The 16,951-nt window shown below is 52.5% G+C and overlaps 4 protein-coding genes and 1 non-coding gene across 5 annotated transcripts; 3 read left to right on the forward strand and 2 right to left on the reverse strand.

Moving 5' to 3' along the window:
- Positions 1-5,428: 5,428 nt before the first annotated feature.
- On the forward strand, positions 5,429-8,577 carry SPSK_08430 (alpha,alpha-trehalose-phosphate synthase (UDP-forming); the record flags this gene model as incomplete). The annotated part of the gene is made up of 3 exons (XM_016735028.1): positions 5,429-5,451; positions 5,644-7,729; positions 7,807-8,577. The coding sequence occupies 3 exons, from the start codon at positions 5,429-5,431 to the stop codon at positions 8,575-8,577; spliced, it is 2,880 nt and encodes a 959-aa protein (XP_016588667.1).
- A 1,621-nt stretch (positions 8,578-10,198) lies between these two features.
- SPSK_09410 (branched-chain amino acid aminotransferase) lies at positions 10,199-11,383 on the forward strand (the record flags this gene model as incomplete). The annotated part of the gene is made up of 1 exon (XM_016735983.1): positions 10,199-11,383. The coding sequence occupies one exon, from the start codon at positions 10,199-10,201 to the stop codon at positions 11,381-11,383; it is 1,185 nt and encodes a 394-aa protein (XP_016588668.1).
- A 417-nt stretch (positions 11,384-11,800) lies between these two features.
- On the reverse strand, positions 11,801-11,891 carry SPSK_11258. Its single transcript has one exon. It is a non-coding gene; the product is annotated as a tRNA-Tyr (tRNA).
- A 1,192-nt stretch (positions 11,892-13,083) lies between these two features.
- SPSK_09687 (uncharacterized protein) lies at positions 13,084-13,935 on the reverse strand (the record flags this gene model as incomplete). The annotated part of the gene is made up of 2 exons (XM_016736259.1): positions 13,084-13,716; positions 13,846-13,935. 2 exons carry the CDS (start codon positions 13,933-13,935, stop codon positions 13,084-13,086), a joined length of 723 nt encoding a protein of 240 aa, XP_016588669.1.
- A 2,030-nt stretch (positions 13,936-15,965) lies between these two features.
- On the forward strand, positions 15,966-16,661 carry SPSK_09795 (phosphoribosylglycinamide formyltransferase; the record flags this gene model as incomplete). Its single annotated transcript, XM_016736365.1, has 1 exon — positions 15,966-16,661. The coding sequence occupies one exon, from the start codon at positions 15,966-15,968 to the stop codon at positions 16,659-16,661; it is 696 nt and encodes a 231-aa protein (XP_016588670.1).
- Between the last annotated feature and the right edge of the window lie 290 nt (positions 16,662-16,951).

Genomic DNA, 16,951 nt, shown 5'->3' on the forward strand with positions numbered 1-16,951 from the left:
ATGTGCCCCTCGTTATTCCTCTTTTTGATTACCCTCCGAGATTCTGCTTCGCCCCCAGCGTCCATTCGCGATTACAATGGTCCAGATGTAAGCTCCGCAATGGCCAAGGAACAGACGGCATGCAGGCAGCCTAGGTGGGTGATGCGCTGCGACAGTCTTTGCAGGATCGTGCGTTCTTTCCACACCCTTGGAGGACTTGGGGGCGCTGCCCGATGCGACGTCAAGTTCAGAGATTATGTCGTGCGTGCAGAAAATCTCACAATGGTCGATGGGTTAGAAAGTGCAGTTCATAGTGTCCGCTGGAACGACCTTCTGATCTCTTCTTCTGTTCTTCTACCTTTTTGGGCATGTGGCCCTATTTCTCCGACAACACAATGTAGGGCTCATATGCATGTGATCCGCTCTGCGTTGATTCTCTTGCCTCTCTAAAGTCTGTGCTTTTCCATTGCATTTCTTTTTCTTTATTTTGTATTTTTTTAAACAAAAATACTGTCAAGCAGGGTCATTCTACCCAGAGCCAGGTCAAGAGCGGCCCGGTCCCTTAGCAAGGGGTTCGCTAGCGCCGGCGTCAACTGTATTTGGGGGCGTCGATCGCCAGTAATAGTTTCGGTGCAATATTTCCCATGTTCGACGTCTCGCCGTTCCTCATCCTTTTCATTTTTTGTTTTACGACCTGACTTTCAATAACATTTTGTATATTTCATTCGCGAGCATTGCCCGACGAGCCAATCCGAGACAACTTTTTATGAAAAAAAAAAAGAAAAAAAAGTAAAAAGTGTTCGCTTTCGTGCCTGAACTTTTCTCGCACTTTTTGAGGTTAAAATATCTGCCGCACTTTCATAAATCACTCATCAAGAATGCCCAATGTTTATGGCGACCCCGGGACTTACCGGATCTTCAGTAGGCGTTGGCCCTCTCCTGAGTCTTGGGCGCCAGTGGGGTGAGATGGGTAAAAACATTGGGTTGTACGGTTGCTCATTGATTGGGAGAACGAAAAGACGATGGACATGCACGGCACATGGCCCGTCTTTCGAACCAACGGACAAATAGGTCGTCGAGAAGCAGAGGGTGGCCTCGGGCTGGGCATGCTCCAGACGTCGAATGAAAAGGTTTTCTGGCATCCGTTTTAGGACAGCGGCAAGAAAATAACAAGCAGTCCTGGGTCCTGCGGTTGAACTTTAATGGCGCGGTATCCCGGGGAGAATTTATTTTCTTTTTGTTCGGGCCGGACAAAACGGGGCCGCTTTTATTTCTCACTGTCGCTTGCTTCCTTCAGCTGCCGAATTTTTTATTTTCTTGCTCTTCGTTCATTCGTCTTGCGAGTTTTGTCGCATATCATTTTTTTTTTTCAGAACCATTTCCAAGCGTGGCATCCTTTCCGATTCTCTCCAACCTCATCCTGTGAAAAAAAACCAGCCAGAGAAAAGTCCTACCCTGCCTTACATTTTCGCAAAGAAAATAATATATAATAAATAAATAAATAAAAATAAAACGCTTCACTCGGCCCAACTCTCCCTTGTGGCTAAGAAATTTCAGCCGAGGGAACAGCAAAGTGTCGAGGCCGCGAGCCACGAGGTGGTTTATTCTCGTATGAGTGGTCGATAAAAACGTTGGAGAAGCTCCAGTTTAGTTGTTTCTGTTGTGTGATCCAAGTCCGACGAGTCGAGATAATGCAGAACAATGAAAGATAGAAAAGCGACTATGTTTGATAGCCCCGTTCTCCCGTCGGTGACGTCTTTACAGAGTACAGTCTCTTTTCTGGCACGTTTGGTCTGTTTTGACATTTACTGCATCGCTGACACTGCGGTCGCCCGGTAGGTCAAAGGCAGAGCGCTAGGTTTGATACGGGGCAGCCCTGCCAGACTTCTCGGCGGCTGTTGGACCTTGCAACTTGGAGGCATGGTTAATTCTCTGTGTTGAGCTCAGCGTTCTTTAATTTCCAGAATGGGCTTCTTGCATGCACATCGTCTGGCTTGGGCCGGGACGGTTACGGGAACTACAAAAACACGAACATCGAAAGGGATGAGCTGTCCTTTGAGCTGTCCTTTATCATGACACATCATGGCGCATACAGTCGTCACATGGGTCCATAGAAACTGGACTGACAGGTGGTAGAGAAACGGAGCGACAGGAGATGACAAGTCGTTTTCTCTATTTGTTCTGTGTGCTTTCAATTTTTGTAAATATTGTTTTCCTTCGGCATCTTTGGAGACCTACGACGGCTCTGTTACATTGCTAAGACAACAAGATGGTCGGCAACTCATGCGAACGGAGAAGGTGTTCTGGCCAAGCTGGGGCGGGAGCAAAGAGAAAAAGTCGAGGGTCCAACAGACCATACACCCAAGTCTAAACTCGGCATCTCGATCCCCTCGTCCCCCGTTTCTTTATTTTCTTGTCTCCCTTTGCCTCTTTGCCACCCTTCCGTTTTTCTGTATGGTCTCCCCGCCACCTTTCCATTCTGCAAAAGGCTCGCTGTCATCGCTGTCCTCGAATAGGGAGCTCCCTGCTCTCCATCTCCTAATGTGTGAGGGGGAGCTTTCGCTTCTCCATATTTACGAGGGGTAGCTCTGACGCGGCGTCGATGTGTGCCAAATCACTTGCCAGGTATTAACTTGGCGTCGGTACGGCGGCGCGTCTCTTTGGGCTCTGGGAGTCTGGTTATTGCTTTTGTTGTGTCTCTCCGTTTTTGAATGTGATGCTCCATTCTCCGATCCAGCGCTTTACTCTGTAAACAGTGCTTTGATACTCTTCTTGGGTGATGCGTCATGGACTCTTGGGTCGCGATCGGCCAGAAGGCGCTTTTTGCTGACTGCTGGCCAGGTCTTGGGCCAGACCTGGCGGAATGGCACCACACTTCACTGCCCTGTTTGTTGGCACTATTTTTGTTAGCTCTAGCCCATCTCAAAGTTCGAGACGACAGATTGGTAGACAACTGTTTATCAATCGGCAGACAGCAATAACAACTTGAACGATTACTTACTTAATTGAAATCCAAAGGCGTTGCATCTTGAGGTCCCCGCTCTTGGATCACGTATTTCCTCACCTCCGCGTCCATTCGAGAACCAAACTCCATACTGAGCAGTTGCTATGTCGTTCTTGTGGTCAGGTCGACTCCACCAGCCAGCCCCAGTTTCTTTCGGACGCACTCCACCCTCTTTCTCCCTTGGCCACTCTGAACACCAGCCAAAACTGTCCTAAGGTCGACGCCGTTACATGATTACTTGGCTTTGGTCGGATCTCCAGTCTAGAACTCGTGGTTCCAAGATCTTTACTCTTCAAATGCGGGCTTGGTTCTGAAGGCTGTCTCCGTTACAAAGCACTGCAAGCCGCTTGTGAGCAAGAAAACGGAGACAATGGACGACCCCATGCCCCAGCACAGAACGCGGAGCATCCAACGTGGGTCTCGTTCGCTTACTGCACGTCATGGACGGCGCCGATGCCCAAATAAAGGGAATCCTCTAACAGATCGGCCCTGGGCCCTTGTGCGTCAAGCATAAGCGTCTACTATGTAAATACGTCCGCGACGTCGGTAGATGGAGTGCATACAGGGACATACGGACAAGATCGCATCATTGTTGTGCCCTGGCTGCGCACTGCACCAGCAGCTTGTCGTCTTCCCGTAGCTCGACAGATGTCATTTTGACGTCTCTTTTCCGTCTTGAACCCTTCTTTGACAAGTTGGCATTTCGCTGACAAGCAAGGACAGTCCTGTTAATGACTCAGGCATCCAAGAACTCAAGTACTCAAGGACCAACAACTCGCGAACCAGCCTACCCAGGGCCCAAGATGTGTCCAACAAAGTGACCGCAGACGGACGTTGTAGTGGTTGCAGTGTGGCACAAAGCCGTGATAAAGTCCTTTTCTCCTGTTGTGCATGCTGTCTCGGAAGGTGCGACCATATTGCGCTTGCCTAAGACCAATATTACGACCGTTCATTGCAGAATGCGCATATAGAACACGCCGAGCCTGTGTACTGTGTGTCTGTAGGTCGTATTTCTGCCTTAACGCTTTCACTCTCGTCTGAGATCTTGGCGTCCCTGCACACTGGACAATTGCAGATGCGTTTATGTGCGGAATACAGCCAACGTTACAGCGCCACCGTCGTCTGCTGTGATTGGCTGGTCGCGCCTGCCTAAGCTCCCTCAGCTCCCCTCCCAGCATTCTTTCCCCTTTCAGATGTGTTGTGCCTTCCGCACCCAAGGGGCGTCCGGGTGGTTAGCCCGGCTAGCGCACCCATGGTTGCTTAGTTTCTCTCCTTTGTCCCGGACAAAAACGGCCAGAACAGGGGGAGATGCACGCCAACCGCAATTGAGTTGCAGTGGGCGAGAGGCTTTTGTGGATAGGAAAAGAGGGATTATTTTCTTCTGTGCCATAAATATATGGGTTTTACGTGATTATTGTGGTTCTGAAACAGAGCACCTCCTCGCTGTCCAAGGCTGGGAATACGACTTTGAGTTCTAAAAAAATGGCGGAAGGGGATGAAAAAGGAAGGAAGAAAAGGAAGGAAGAAAAGGCACGGGTATGAACGGGATGGACAAAAGAAAAGTACGAAATAGCAAACGGGGTCAAAATAAGAAAAGCACGAAACAGAGCCTTCTGCTCGCTCACACCCCCTCCCTCGCTCTTGCCCCAACTCACACCCCGTTGGCGTTCTTTCCTGTTTTACATTCGTTTTTTTTTTCTTTTCTAGTTTATTTTGGCCCTCCCCTCCTGCCCACAATAGCCTCGTCCCTCCCTTCCTTAAGGAAAGAAGATCGGGAGCACAAAGCCCTCTTTCCCGTTCCTTCAACTTGATACAAAGAGCTTTGATCTTCCATCTCTCCTTCCCTGCCATTGCCCCTTGACTCCGTCACTGTTCAGTTTTCAACTCTTACTTCTTTTTTCTGTTTCTCCACATGACGCAGACAAACGCACCTTCCCTACTGCTGCTTCTATAAGCAGGCAGCCTTTTCTCGAAATAATCTTCCCACATCTCTCGTCTCTGTTGACCTCCCATCTTCCTTTTTCATCGCCACGTCTACTCCTCTGTCCCAACTTGAACCTTCATTCTTTCAACATATCCCCATACCGCGAGCTCCCTTTGACCGTTCGGAAATGCACATCTGCCCACATGGCCTGCTAGTACGCATCCCAGCATAGTCGACCCGCCCCATCCATCACACCATTGTGGCCTGTCTCCTCTTTTCTCGCAGCTTCCAAGGCCTGATCCGATCACCTGTTGTCGCTCGCTGTCTCGGTGCGTACTTAGCCGCGATCATCCGCGGTACGCTGTTCTACGCCTAAAAATTCGGCATATCCCACGCCACGCCACGCCACGGCCAGGGCTCCCTCCCGCGCCCATCTCCCAAACTATTTCCAAGGCCGAGCTCCAAGTCTCCCCAAATCCCGTCAACACACACAACAGCGGGCAACGGGCAATTGAGCAATCATGACGGTTTTCATAGCTTCGCTGTAAGTTTGTCTCCCTTCCGTTGTGTTCTTGAACTCGTCGCTTTCGGCGTGCATGGTGAATGCAGGTTGGCTGCACTGACGTCATGAAGCGTTGAATTTTTTCTGGCTGCCAAAATACTCGTGAATTTGGTATCGTCAGACACGGTTTGCTAACAAAAGGGCCAACTTTCACCTGCCTCCCTCCTCTCACAGATTCCTCCCCAAGACGGTCCATTTCGATCTGCCCGGGACGCCGCCACTTGCCGCGCAGCCGCCGAGCCTCGACAAGGAGCCCAAGAAGAAGAAGAAGGCTGCCGCATCCGCAGCCGCGCCAGGCGGTTCCAGTCGAACTGCCACTGCTGTTGAGGAGGCCCTCTCGCTGTTTACGCCCCAGTCGGATATCACCCCACCGGACACACCCACTGAGGACCAGAGCACCGATCCGTTTGCCAACGAAGACGGCATCCGCATTGGCAATCTGCCCACGATCGTGGCCAACACCCTCGACGCCGCCACCTCTGCCGTCGCTGACGCCGTCTCCAAGTCGACCTCCAAAGATGCCACCCCGGCCGAGCGCGGCTCGCCCGCCTGGGGTACGCGCCGCGACCAGCCCAAGTCGCGCGCCAACTCCCCTCCCCCCGCCCTCCTCAATGGCGACCCCCACTTGACCGAGAAGGCCAAGGAGCTGCACCGCCAGGGCATCACACAACCGCGCACCTACCTGCGCAGCGACAGCCACGACCGCATCTTCTCGTCTGCTAACTGGCGCATTGTAAACTCCGACCAGGGCAATGGCGGCCTGCGCAACGCCGCCGCGGCCGCCGCGCGCGAGGGCAAGCTGGCTGACTACACCTGGGTTGGTACGCTGGGCATGCCCACGGACGCCCTCGAAAACACCCAGCAGAAGGAAGACATCAACGACCGCCTGGCTGCGGAACACAACATGTTGACCGTGTGGTGCGAGGACAAGGACTTTGACGGCCATTATGTCCACTTTTGCAAGCAGATCCTGTGGCCCGTCTTCCACTACCAGATCCCCGACAACCCGCGCAGCAAGGCGTACGAGGACCACTCGTGGAAGTACTACGTCAACGTCAACCAGGCCTTTGCCGACATCATCATCAAGAACTGGAAGCGCGGCGACGTCGTCTGGATCCATGACTACCACCTGCTGCTGGTCCCCGGCATGATCCGCCAGAAGCTGCCCGACGCCAAGATTGGCTTCTTCCTGCACGTCGCCTTCCCCTCGAGCGAGATTTTCCGGTGCCTGGCTGTACGAAAAGAGCTGCTGGACGGCATTCTGGGCGCGAACCTGGTCGGCTTCCAGATCCACGAGTACACACGCCACTTTTTGCAGACGGTTACGCGCCTCCTGAATGCCGAGGCTACGTCGGACGGCATCCAGCTCGAAGACCGCTTCGTTGATGTCGTCAACATGCCCATCGGCATCGATCCGGTTGCGCTTGACGAGCACCGGGAAGAGGCCGAGGTGATGTTGTGGCTCAACGTCCTGCGGGAAAAGTACGAGGGCAAGAAGCTCATTGTTGCGCGGGACAAGCTGGACCACATCCGTGGTGTGCGCCAGAAGCTGCTGTCGTACGAACTCTTCCTCAACTTGAACCCCGAATGGCGCGGCCGCGTCGTTCTCATCCAGGTCGCCCTGTCATCAAGCGACCGCAATGAGCTGGACGCCACCGTGTCTGACATTGTTACGCGTGTCAACTCTCTGTGGGCCAACCTCGCCTACCAGCCTGTTGTCTACCTCAGGCAGGACATAGACTACCCGCAATACCTTGCCCTGCTGACCGACGCCGACGCACTTATGATTACGAGCCAGCGCGAGGGCATGAACCTGACGTCCCACGAGTACGTCTTCTGCCAGGACGGCAAACATTTCGAGAAAAAGCACGGCAGCCTGATTCTCTCCGAATTTACCGGCACCTCGGAGCTTTTCCATGGTTCCGAGCTTGCCATTAACCCTTGGGACTACCGCGCCTGCGCCGACGCCATCAAGAAGGCGCTCGAGATGGACGAGGACGAGAAGAACACCCGCTGGTCGAAGCTGTACGAGGCCGTGCGCCACCACACCGGCTCGCACTGGTTCGCCGAGTTCTTGTCACGCCTCGACCGCGTCTACGACGAACAGCATCGCCGTGACCAGACCTCTGTGCCGCGCCTCTCGATGCACACTCTGATCAGCCAGTACAAGCGGACGTCGCGACGCCTTTTTATCCTCGACTACGAGGGCACGCTGGTCAGCTGGGGCCCGGTGAATAAGATCATCCCGGTCAGCCCTCAGGTACGCATACCGCATCCCCGTCAATTGTTTTTTTCCCATTGCCCATCTTGTTCCGGTCACTAACACATTCCTGTTAGCGCACCCTGGATGTCCTCCGCGACCTTCTCTTGGACGAACGCAACACCGTCTATGTTATGTCCGGCCGCAGCGAGAAGGAGCTCGACCGCCTGTTCCGACAGGTGCCAAATGTCGGCCTGATTGCTGAGAATGGCTGTTTCCTTAAGCACGCGAACGGCGGCGGTGCCAACAACGCCATCGGCAACAGCAACCCCTGGATCGAGATGGCGGATCCGGAGCAGATTCGCACGTGGAAGGAGTCTGTGAAGCAGATCCTTACGTATTACAAAGAACGCACGCCGGGCGCCGAGATTGAAGACCGCCGCTGCTCGCTCATCTTCCATTACAAGTCTGCCGAGGACTACGAGTCGGCGACGCGCCTTGCTGCCGACTGCGCCTCTCACATCAACGATTCGTGCGAGGAGCAGCGTGTGCACGCGATCCCGCTCGACGGCTCGATTCTCGTGGAGCCCGTCGACTGGACTAAGGGTACAGCCGCCGCGAAGATCCACGAGGCGCTGTGCAAGGAGATTTCGGTTCCGTCGCAGATTGAGGACGCCGAGGTGCCTGCCACTGCCGGCAACCACGGGGTCGATTTCCTCATGGTCGTCGGTGACGGGCGCGACGACGACAAGGTGTTCAAGTGGGCCAACCAGCTGGGCGACGAGGGCAAGGTGAAGGAGGTCGTGACGGTCAGCCTGGGCAGCCGTAGCACGGAGGCCGCAGCAACGATGACACAGGGAGTCAGCGGCGTGCTGGTGGCACTCTCGAAGCTGGCGAACCTGGAGTGAAGCGGTTGACAGACGAGCCGCCAAACCTGACGGTCATCTGTGGCTTTTTTTTTCGGCACTTCTTCTCCACTCTTCTCATTATCCCCCCTCCCTCCTGATGACTTCTCGACGTTTGTGGTATTTTGAGAGTTTTGTTTGCATTTTTCTTTGTTTTCATATTTCCTCCCTCGTCTCGATTTTCTTCTGATTTCCTTTGGATTTTTTTTTGAATTTACTATTTGGAATGCCGGTGCAAGGAATAAAAGACTACGTCATGGGACAACAATGGTCAACACACGCAACATTTATTTTTGCCTTCTCTCTCCCTCACTTCGTTTCTCTTTCCTTGCAGTTTATTTTTGCTTTCTTTTGCATGTTTGGGTAGCGGGCGACGGATTCATGACATTACAAACGCATATGGTTACAAATTTACAGATATACAATATGGGCGTCGCTGCTCTGGTAGACCCAGCAATGGACCTTTCTTTTCTTTACAAACGGAGAACTACATTTTAAAAATATAAAGGGATCATATGTGGCTTTTACGTTGTTTTGAGTATTGATTTTTTTTTTTTTTGTTTTTTGTCGTGTCTGTATATTTTATCATGTGTTCTAATTTATTCCAGTCAGTCAACCATCGACTTTCCTCGTGTTGTATCCACGACATTACAGTTTTATTGTCGACTTGACAAGCTCTCAGACGAAACCACGTATTCTAATGATACTCCGATTCAGATGTCGTCCCAACTTCCGCCACGTGATTACCCCTGTTAGCTGCTATTTAACCTTACAGTTGACAGCCGCTCGGCAGGGTTTAGCGTCGTTGCTGATTATTCTCACAACTGTAAAAACAGCCCGAGGCATCGCACCCCGCTATCGGAGAGCCCCTCCTTGTCGTTTCCTTGGGGCCGTTTGCTGGGACTCGTCGGTTCCTGCCAATAATGCTGCCGTCGTCATTTTGGTCGCAATTGTAATAATCCTAACTCCGATTGCTCGGGCTTCGTGGCGTACACGGACTTCGACACCCTACCTCTTGTCTCACATACATATGCTCGGCCGTTCTTCATCCTATTCTCTCCAGGATCCTCTCTTCCCAATATCTCACCGCTGTCATCCGCTTCCTTGGGTCCAATTCTCGCTCTTGTCCGGCCTGATCTCGCATTCTGACTGTTTCCGTCTACCGTCTGAGGTGAGTTTTTTGGCCGCGTGTGGCCCTTCCTGTGGGGTTTCTCTTGCCCGTGCTTATGTTTGCCCATGCCATTGAGCCTTGTTATTCGCCTTTTGTTGCCTGGTTCGTCGCAAGTACTGTGGACAATATGTCATTTTGTTCCCGAGCTGTGCTTTTGGGCCTTGGTTCCTGCATGCTGCTGCGAAGGAAGCTGCGCCGCTTGCAACAAAGGAAAGCGTGGTGGGCCATACATAGCGTGGTCGGACCTTCCTGCCTTTCCGTGTCCCCACTGCCGCCATTGTGTCATATTCCTCTGGCCGTTTCCTGGCTTACGAATTGCTTCATTTTACACTCCAATCCCTCCCAGTCGACCTTGGTGCCGGTATTCTAACCGAAGTGTCCTGCAGTTAATCAAGTCCCGAGCAGTAGCCTTTCGCCTCTCCTCAAACCGTTCCGTCCTCCTCCATACCCACAATGTCGTTCCCACCGCCGCCTGTCGACACCATTGACTGGTCCAATGTCGGCTTCCGCGTCCGCGAAGTCAATGGTCACGTCGAGTCGCACTACTCCAAGGCCACTGGCAGCTGGTCCAAGCCCGTCTTTGTCACCGACCCCTACATTCGCATCCACGGCATGGCCCCCGCCCTCAACTACGGCCAGCAGGCCTACGAGGGCCTCAAGGCCTTCCGCACGCCGGGCGACAAGGGCATCCAGATTTTCCGTCCGGACCGCAACGCCGCCCGTCTGCAGCACTCTGCTGAGGTCGTGTCGGTCCCGCCCGTCCCCGAGAACATCTTCCTGGATGCCGTGCATGCGGCCGTGGCCCGCAACGCCGACTTTGTGCCGCCGCACGCCACCGGCGCCGCAATGTACATCCGCCCGCAGGTCTTTGGCTCCAGCGCCCAGCTGGGCCTGAGCCCGCCCGAGGAGTACACGTTCTGCGTCTACGTCCTGCCCACCGGCGTCTACCACGGCACCAACCCCGTCAAGGCCCTGATCCTCGAGGACTTTGACCGTGCCGCCCCCAACGGCACGGGCAACGCCAAGGTCGGCGGCAACTACGCACCCGTCCTGCGCTGGAGCGAGAAGGCCTACAAGGCCGGCTACGGCATCACCCTGCACCTCGACAGCTCGCGCCACGAGGAGATTGACGAGTTCTCGACGAGCGGCTTCCTCGGCGTCAAGAAGGGCGCTTCGGAGGACGACATCACCATTGTGACCCCCGATTCGCACTCCGTCATCGACAGCGTGACCAGCGACAGCGTCCAGGAGCTGGCCCGGAGCTTTGGCTGGAAGGTCGAGCGCCGTGTCATCAAGTACTCGGAGCTGCCGACCTTCACCGAGGTCTTTGCCGCCGGCACGGCCGCCGCCCTCGTGCCCATCCGCTCCATCACGCGCCAGCTCACCCCGGGCCATGCGCAGTCGCTGGGTGCCGGTGGCGCCTCCGTGCCAGCCAACGTGGCGATCAACAGCAGCGGCGAGGAGGTCGTCACCTACATGCCCGACAGCCAGACGGAGGCCGGCCCCGTGTGCCTCCGCCTCCTGACACAGCTCAAGGGTGTGCAGCTGGGCAAGGTCGAGGACCAGTTCAAGTGGTGCGCGGCCGTTGTGGCCGAGGATGCCGCCAAGGCTGAAGACGAGCCCAAGGCGTCGTCTTAGATGGACGAGGCCGTGGACTTGGAGCGGCAGGCGCAAAAGATCAATACGTGATGCGAAATTTTAGAAACACAAAATTCAAGAGCGGGACATGGAAAAAGTGACTATGGCGGGCGCTTTCGGACGGTACGGAGGGTACACAAAAGCATGGATGTTTTGACCAAAACCCAATATATATACAATGTACGCGACCTGCATACTGATCTCCCAATCGCACTCAGTGATATGACATGTAAGACTGCTTCGGTCGAGATCTCCACATAATTTCTCGGTTGAAGATTGTCCATGTGCAAATTAATTGAAAACGTAAAACTAAAGAGAAGAAAAAAATCATTACAAAAATGATATTTTGATCAGACAAGGGAAGCAAAATAGTCAGCTTATGTCGAAGAAAAAAAAAGATATGCAGCACCAAAAAATTCTCCCGGGGGCGAATCGAACGCCCGACTCTCGGATTTAGATTGTGTTACAATTACAGTCCGATGCCATAAACCAACTAGACCACCAGGAGTTGTTGTTGGGGTGGTTTACTCGTAATTAGCTTATAAGGGTGGGTTTTCCCCACTTCACTCTACAAATTTGCCACATACATGACAGAATTCACTACTGTCAAACAACTTCTTGCGCAACTGGATAAAAGACGATGCTACAATAGGAACCCGGCTTCATTACCAGAATGTCTCAAAAACCATATTGGATTGCCATATTTATTGTCTCCCAGTGTTTCTTGCTGTATCCTCGCACTATTGACTTTGCAGTAATGCTGACGAAAGATACCAGTGACAGGGCATGTTTGATGGATCGATGCTTGTTAAACAGAGTAGTAGCCACATCGGCAGTGTATCAGGAAAGATGGTTCTTGCCTGCGAGATTCTAGAGAGAAGCAATATGTAGCTGGATGGGCCACTACGAGATGCCTTTCACCGGAATTTCGACTCGACTCGGCCGACAATAGTTTGCCGACAGCAGAGTCAAGCTGGAAGCTCAATTAACATTCAACGTGGCACTTTAACAACATATTTGCAAGGTTCAGCGCGCATATTTCACGATAACGGACATTACATAGTGGAGAGCATTGGGTGGAATGAACTTGAGTTGAAACAAAAGAAATACATATGTTATAGCTAAAGTACAAAGAAAATAAAGGAAGGGGCCGATGGAACGACAGAGTCATGAGCGCAGAAGGAGAGTCTGACCTGAGTTCCAAATCCCCCTATAGACAACATGGAAGCAATAGTATCCGCCGTTTGGTACGGTACTCTCCAGAGGCGACCGTGGTATAGACAACAAGACATGCCAGTTACTCATGAGCGAGTCGCCATTGAATTTCACTGGGAGACAGCTCGGGTGGTGTAATGGGTGGGCGAGTTTGTCCTCTATGCTTTTCAGGACAATCTCAAGCTAGCAAGAGGAACAGGAGCAGGCCTTGTAACTTTGCAGGAGATGTTGCTCTATCTCAAAGTATGAGGCTCTTTGTTTGAGAGAGATTTGACACCTTGTGTCTACGGTCTAACGAGCCAGGAGGTTTAGTTGCTTGGCTGGTTGGTTGCTGCAGCGGCGGCTGCAACGGCCTTCTTGTGGTTGTTTGTAACGACCAAGCGCAGCAGACTCGCCGACTTTCCCTTGTTCCTCTTATCCGGTGTGCGGCCTGAATACGGCTTCCACCGACGTTCCTCCGCAGAAGCTGCCAGCTTACGAGCCTTCTAGGCAGTCGCATGCTTAATTGCAGTGATGTTGTCATTGTAGCGGTTCAGGTCAAGAGCCACCGGGGTGAGCAGACCCTTTCCCGGTGCGTGACCCTGTGACACTGCAACTGAGGACTGGGAATGCGTGATCGTCGTCGACCTAGCAGCAGGAGGCACAGCCAGAGCTGCATCGTCAACCTCGGAGATGGAATGGTCGATGTTCTCAGAGTCCTCGTGATGGGAAAGAGACTCATCCACGTCCATTCTAGTCTGCAGCTCATCGTTTCCCATGAAACTAGCACTAAATGCCGAATGCACAGAAGCAACAGCATCAGTGGTGGGAGTCGACGCCGGAGTGTTGTCTTGCTTCTCATTGCTGTTAGGGAGGAGCCCTTCAAGCTCCATGGCCCCGTAGAAGCTGGCTTGAAAGCCTGTTGGGATGCACTCGGTATCGGCCTGTCGCGAGTTTGTCGGTGTTGGATGAATTAGAGCATCCAGCTCTTGGGCATTTGTAAAGCTTGTTGTCGATACCAGGTCGGCACTGTGTGCGTGCTCGTTGGCTTCAGCAAAATGGGATTTGAGCTGTTCAGCGCCATAAAACGCGGTTCTGAAAGGCCGGAGTGAATTCTTGCCTTCATTAGCATCGCCAATCTAAGGCGCGCTGGAAGAAGCAACGTTTCCTGTAGTAAAAAGATGAATTAGTTTGGGTGAAGAGACAGAGAGTCAGATAGAAAGAGAAGGTGACAACGTACCGCCAAAGGCTGTAGAAGAGTTGCTTACTGCACTGGTGCTCGCAAAGTCCTCCATAACTTCGTCGTTGGCGTTGACTCGCTCATCGTCTCGAAAGGTGCGATGAGTGCGATGGTCCATTGCGAAGACAGGCTAGTTGACTCTTCGGCTGGGAGATGGGTGTAAAGATGGTGAGTAGGTGACTGATAAGGTATGGTGGGATATTGTAATGTTTTTGTGGTAAAAGTGAGCAAGAGCAAGCAGCGGTGGTAGTTTGAAAGGGAAAAGGAGAAGGATGAAGAGCTAGGTGATCAGTGGGGGATGGCAAGATATTTATAGACAAATGGTTGGGAGCCGGAGGGACCGAAATCAGTGGGTGGTTAATCACTCCAAGCAGCGACGAGCAGTCAGACAATGAAAACAAAAGACAATATGCTTTTCCATGTGGCGATGCATTAGTTTGTCAGTGGGTCCATGAGCTTTATATTGCGAAGTCGTAGCATGTAGGGAGGTAATTGTAACCAGTGAGGTGAATGTAGATATGAAAGGAGAATAGATAGTATACCACCGACAAGGAGCATGCCCATCGTCGTTCAGATGAACATCTGATAAAGGAGGGCGATGCATTGACTTTCGGATATTGACGTAAAGCTGTTCGCTGTCTGAGCGAAAAATGGCCGTGATAGGAATTGTACGCTGTTGGGGAGAATGCGTGTTGCTATAATGTCCGCGTGTTATTTGGCCAACGCGTGGAGACCAACGATGCGTCCGTTGGATACACGACTCTACACGGAGATGACCGCCACCACTATTCACTTGGGAGTTTAGATAGATGCAAGACCTAGAGGCGTATGAAAAGCGCAGCTACGTTATCATGAGATCGCCAAAACGAGTATGACGTGAAAATCTCACAAGAGTCCGGGCCACGCGATGATGTCTCACTACACACTCTTGGTACTATCGCGGACAATTTCATGATGCTGCATGATTATGCCTCATCAATAATACGAAGTGAATTACGTCAGGCGATTGTCTTCAACATGGAGATGTCGTATAGTCGTTCTGTGATATTGCCAATGTGAGATGTGATCAAACGGACGAGCTCTGCAAATCATTTCTCAGGTCCCTTCAAAAGGTTCAAAGACTGGAGCTGCGTCCATTCGCAAAGCTCAATCTTACTAAAGCAGATTGTTTCCATCTACTCGGCTGACTTTTAGACACGACGGGTTAAAAGAACCTGCTCTTGATGGGCGTTGTCGCGAACATTAAATTTTGTTCACGTCAACATGCAAAAATGTAGACGGGGTAAAACGAAAAATTAAGCGGATGGAGGTAGGTATAATGTGCAAGCAGAAGCAGATGAAGTGAATATAAATCACTATGAAGAGAGTCGATATGTCAAGATCCATTGATGCACGTCAACCACGTAGATGCCTCCGGTACGATCGTGACGACAATTTCAAATACGTTCAATGTCAAATATTCAAATAATGCCCTAGAAGAGGCTAATAAATTTCACAAAATTGAGGAGAGTATGCCTCCAACCTATCAAGTTTAATTCACTTAATCTAACACGCCTAATGGTCTTGTAAAGGCATGTTGCGAGTTTCGTCTTCGTTTTCCATCTTTTGTTTTCTTGCCCCCTTTTGTCCAAACTTTGGCTTGCGAATGGCACGTGACCAGTCATATGCCGGTTTCGTGCAATCGCAACCCGAAACGTACGCAACGCCAGTCTTTCGTAACTGTCTAAGAAAATACAACCAAGCCAAACCAATAAGTCTGCCAAGAGCGGGGATGTGCTCTCGGCTAGACATCTACGACATGCAGCTGTCCGATGAACAATGGGAACAAACGCACCACAGATCAATGTCGTGGACCACCTTGTCACTACCTGTTCAGGACCCACTTTTCTAGCTATTGGTGGTTCCTTGAAATGTCATTGGCTGTTAGACATCACGGCCCACTTATTTTCGATTTTTTGGGACCTCCGTCAACGACATGCCTTGTCACTCTCACTGACCATCACAAGGCTCTATTGATACCACCAACAACAACTCCGCCCCTTTCGGTCACATCTGATTGCAGCAGGGTGGTCGCCCCATAGACTGTTTATTCACTTGATCTCCCAATCCACTTCTCCGTTATTCTCTTGTCCCACTCCACCGTTCACAATGGCCGACAAGACGTGCCGGATCCTGGTCATGGCCAGCGGCAACGGCTCCAACTTCCAGGCGCTCGTCGATGGCATTGCGGCCGGCAGCATCACGAACGCGCGCATCACGCGGCTGATTGTGAACCGCGGCAAAGCGTTTGCGACGCAGCGGGCAGACAAGGCGTGCATCCCCTGGGAGTACTTCAACATGGTGACGCACGGGTTCCAGGCCAAGGGCGAGAAGGACGCCGCAGCGCTGCAGGCGGGCCGCGAGGCGTACGACGCGGCGCTGGCGCAGAAGATTCTGGACGCGCAGCGCGCAGACGAGCGGCCGCAGCTCATTGTCTTGGCCGGCTGGATGCACGTCTTCACCAAGGCGTTCCTGGACCCGATTGACGCGGCGGGCATCAAGGTCATCAACCTGCACCCGGCGCTGCCCGGCAAGTACGACGGCGCGGGCGCCATCCAGCGCGCGTACGACGACTTCCAGGCGGGCACGCTGGAGAACAACACGACAGGCATCATGGTGCACTTTGTCATTGACGTGGTGGACCGCGGCGCGCCGATTCTGACGCGCGACATTGTGGTGCAGCCCGGCGAGACGCTGGCCGACCTCGAGACACGCATCCACGCTGAGGAGCATGCGTTGATTGTGACGGCGACACAGAAGGTCGTGCAGGAGGTCGTGCAGGCCGAGGAGCGCTCGTCATTATGAGGGACGTGCATCATGTGCATTCGCTTCTGGTTCTTTCATGTTTTGGTCTGTTTATATCATTCAAGGCGTCTGCGAACACAAGGTAGAATATATCTCTGTTTCCTGAACAATGCATCATTTTCCACGGACATTCTCTTGTCGTATACTGGAGCAGGCTGTATGTTTGTGGTATTCATGGTCGCCATATGCGTCGCCGTCTGTCATCTTCTACTCCAGGCTTCTCATCCGTACACGTCACCAAACAACTGCGTCACCCTACGATTCAATCGCAATCATGAACTGACAACTCA

The sequence above is a fragment of the Sporothrix schenckii genome (assembly GCF_000961545.1).
Source record: "Sporothrix schenckii 1099-18 chromosome Unknown Cont44, whole genome shotgun sequence".
Classification (NCBI taxonomy): domain Eukaryota; kingdom Fungi; phylum Ascomycota; class Sordariomycetes; order Ophiostomatales; family Ophiostomataceae; genus Sporothrix; species Sporothrix schenckii.